The 2,500-nt window shown below is 38.5% G+C and overlaps 1 protein-coding gene across 6 annotated transcripts in view; it reads right to left on the bottom strand.

The window, feature by feature from the left end:
- LOC123505129 (elongation of very long chain fatty acids protein-like) overlaps positions 1–2,500 on the bottom strand; it is a 155,880-nt gene that overhangs the window by 35,324 nt on the left and 118,056 nt on the right. For all 6 annotated transcript variants that reach the window (XM_045256213.1, XM_045256212.1, XM_045256214.1 and 3 more), the window contains one exon: positions 1,746–1,807. In XM_045256213.1, coding sequence (XP_045112148.1) covers positions 1,746–1,806 — 61 coding nt within the window. In that variant the 5' untranslated portion in view covers position 1,807. The remainder of the gene's footprint in view (positions 1–1,745; positions 1,808–2,500) is intronic.

Genomic DNA, 2,500 nt, shown 5'->3' with positions numbered 1-2,500 from the left:
AAAAAATGTAAAAAAAAAAAAAAAAAAACGAGGAAATAGAGAAAGAAGGAAACGTAAAAAATTGACGATAGGAAACTTAAAACTGCAAAAAATAATGTGAGAGAGAGAGAGAGAGAGAGAGAGAGAGAGAGAGAGAGAGAGAGAGAGAGAGAGAGAGAGAGAGAGAGAGAGAGAGAGAGAGAGAATGTGAGGGGTGAGAGGAGGGATGAAGATACTCGTTAAGAATAATAATATAAAAAAAAAAGCCGTGGGAATAAGAAAGTAAGAAAACTTGTTAAAAATAAAAGTGGAAAGAGAAGACACAACAAAAAAATACTTGTTTAAAAAAAATGAAGGAAAAGAAACTTAAAAAAAAAAAATCATAGAAAAAAGAAAGACTCGTTGAACATAAGACAGACAGACAGACAGACAGACAGACAGACAGACACATATTGATGGTCTAAAGAAATATACACAAAATGAAATAAAACAAAATTCGCATGCTGAGATCCTCCGCTTGAGATTAATTAAAGGGACACAGCCGACACACACACACACACACACACACACACACACACACACACACACACACACACACACACACACACACACACACACTAACGCAGGTACGCACGCAAATTACAGAAGGGAAAGTCGAGAGCAGAAAGAAAAGGGAAAGAAACCAAATCGTGTGAAATGAGAGAGAGAGAGAGAGAGAGAGAGAGAGAGAGAGAGAGAGAGAGAGAGAGAGAGAGAGAGAGAGAGAGAGAGAGAGAGAGAGAGAGAGAGAGAGAGAGAGAGAGAGAGAAGGAAGCGACAAAACGAACAAAGAAACGTTCGTGAATAAAACAAAGAAGAGAATAAACATGAATAATAAATAAATAAATAGTAAAATAGACACTAAGCAAAGAAATAAGGATGCTGGACACACACACACACACACACACACACACACACACACACACACACACACACACACACACACACACACACACACACACGGCTCTAGTCACAATATACAAAAGTGACACGTAAACACAACACGGAGAGATGGAAATAACGGTGAAGAAGGAAAGCAAAACAGGAGGAAGGTCATGACGAACAACAAACAGGTGGATCTTTAAAGGGGAGGAGACACGGCAGCGGCGGGTTCGTGGTGATGGTGGTGGTGGTGGTGGTGGTGGTGGTGGTGGTGGTGGTGGTGGTGGTGGTGGTGGTGGTGGTGGAGTAGAGTAGAACTGAGTAAAATAAAATAGAATAAAAGTAACAAACAATTAAACAGAATGAATACAAATTAACAATAACAATAACAACAAAAATAAGAACAAGAACAAGAAAACAGGAGGAGAAGGAGGAGGAGGAGGACGGGAAGGAGGAGGAGGAGGAGGGAAGAGGAGGAAGTCTAATCAACTACCACCTCTTCACACGAGCACACGAACACAAAGCCAAACAGAGGACATAACAGCCAGTGATAGAGTGTCATGATGCCATAAACCAGAACAGGCGAACACACACCTGCTGGGAAAGGCAATGATGGATGGCTTGGCTAGGATAGGGTTGGCTTAGGTAGGGTCAGGTTAGGTAAGGTAAGGTAAGGTAAGGTAAGATAAGGTTAGGTTAGGTTAGGTTAGGTTAGGTCTGACAAGGTAAAGAAAGGTAAGATTTGACGAGGAAAGGAAAGATAAAGCAAGGTTTGACAATGTACAGTTAGAGTAAGATAAAGTGAAATCAATCAATAAATAATAGGCAAGGTGCACAACACTTACCTCGCTGGTTGATGAAGATGTCATTATAGCTGTCCATTACCTTCTCCACGAGGTGCGCCATCCTGAAACACAAACAGAAGGAAGTCAGGGCGTGGCAATTTTCAACGGTCAGCTTGAATCTCTAACCTTTCACAAGCGACACGTGATCACATAGAGAGACGAAAAGAAGTGAGAAACAGAGATAAAAGGACAACGCGACAGATGATCACATATAAAGAGACACTTTCCTTACACTTCTTGAACGATCCGCGAAAACAGTTCATTCATATAATTTCTCTTACACTTCAATATTTATCTATAGCATTTTCTTATACTTCTTTGTTCACTTATGGTATTTTTCTTATACTTTTTAACATTCTTGGGGCATTATCGTAAAAGATTAATGAGTGTCAGCTGATAATATATTACGAGAAAAAGTAAAATGAAGTCAAAAAGAGAGAAAAAGAAAGAACATGAGCACTTCAACGTTTATTTATGGTATTCTTCTTACAGTTCTTGAAAATTCTTGGGGCATTATCCTAAAAAATTAATGAGTGTCAGGTGTTCACATACAGAAAAAATGAGAAAGAGAGAAAAAGAAACGACGTGGATATCTTACCGTATATTTATGATACTTTTCTTATAAATTCTCTTGACACATTATCGTAAAATATTATCGAATGTCGCGTGATCACATATACCCAAAAAGAATTAAGAGAAAGAAAAGAAAAAAAAACGAGGATACTTGTACGTTTATCATAGTTTATCATATTTTC

The sequence above is a fragment of the Portunus trituberculatus genome, chromosome 17 (genome assembly GCF_017591435.1).
Source record: "Portunus trituberculatus isolate SZX2019 chromosome 17, ASM1759143v1, whole genome shotgun sequence".
NCBI classification, from domain to species: Eukaryota; Metazoa; Arthropoda; class Malacostraca; order Decapoda; family Portunidae; genus Portunus; species Portunus trituberculatus.
This window is presented reverse-complemented; position numbering and strand designations above follow the sequence as displayed.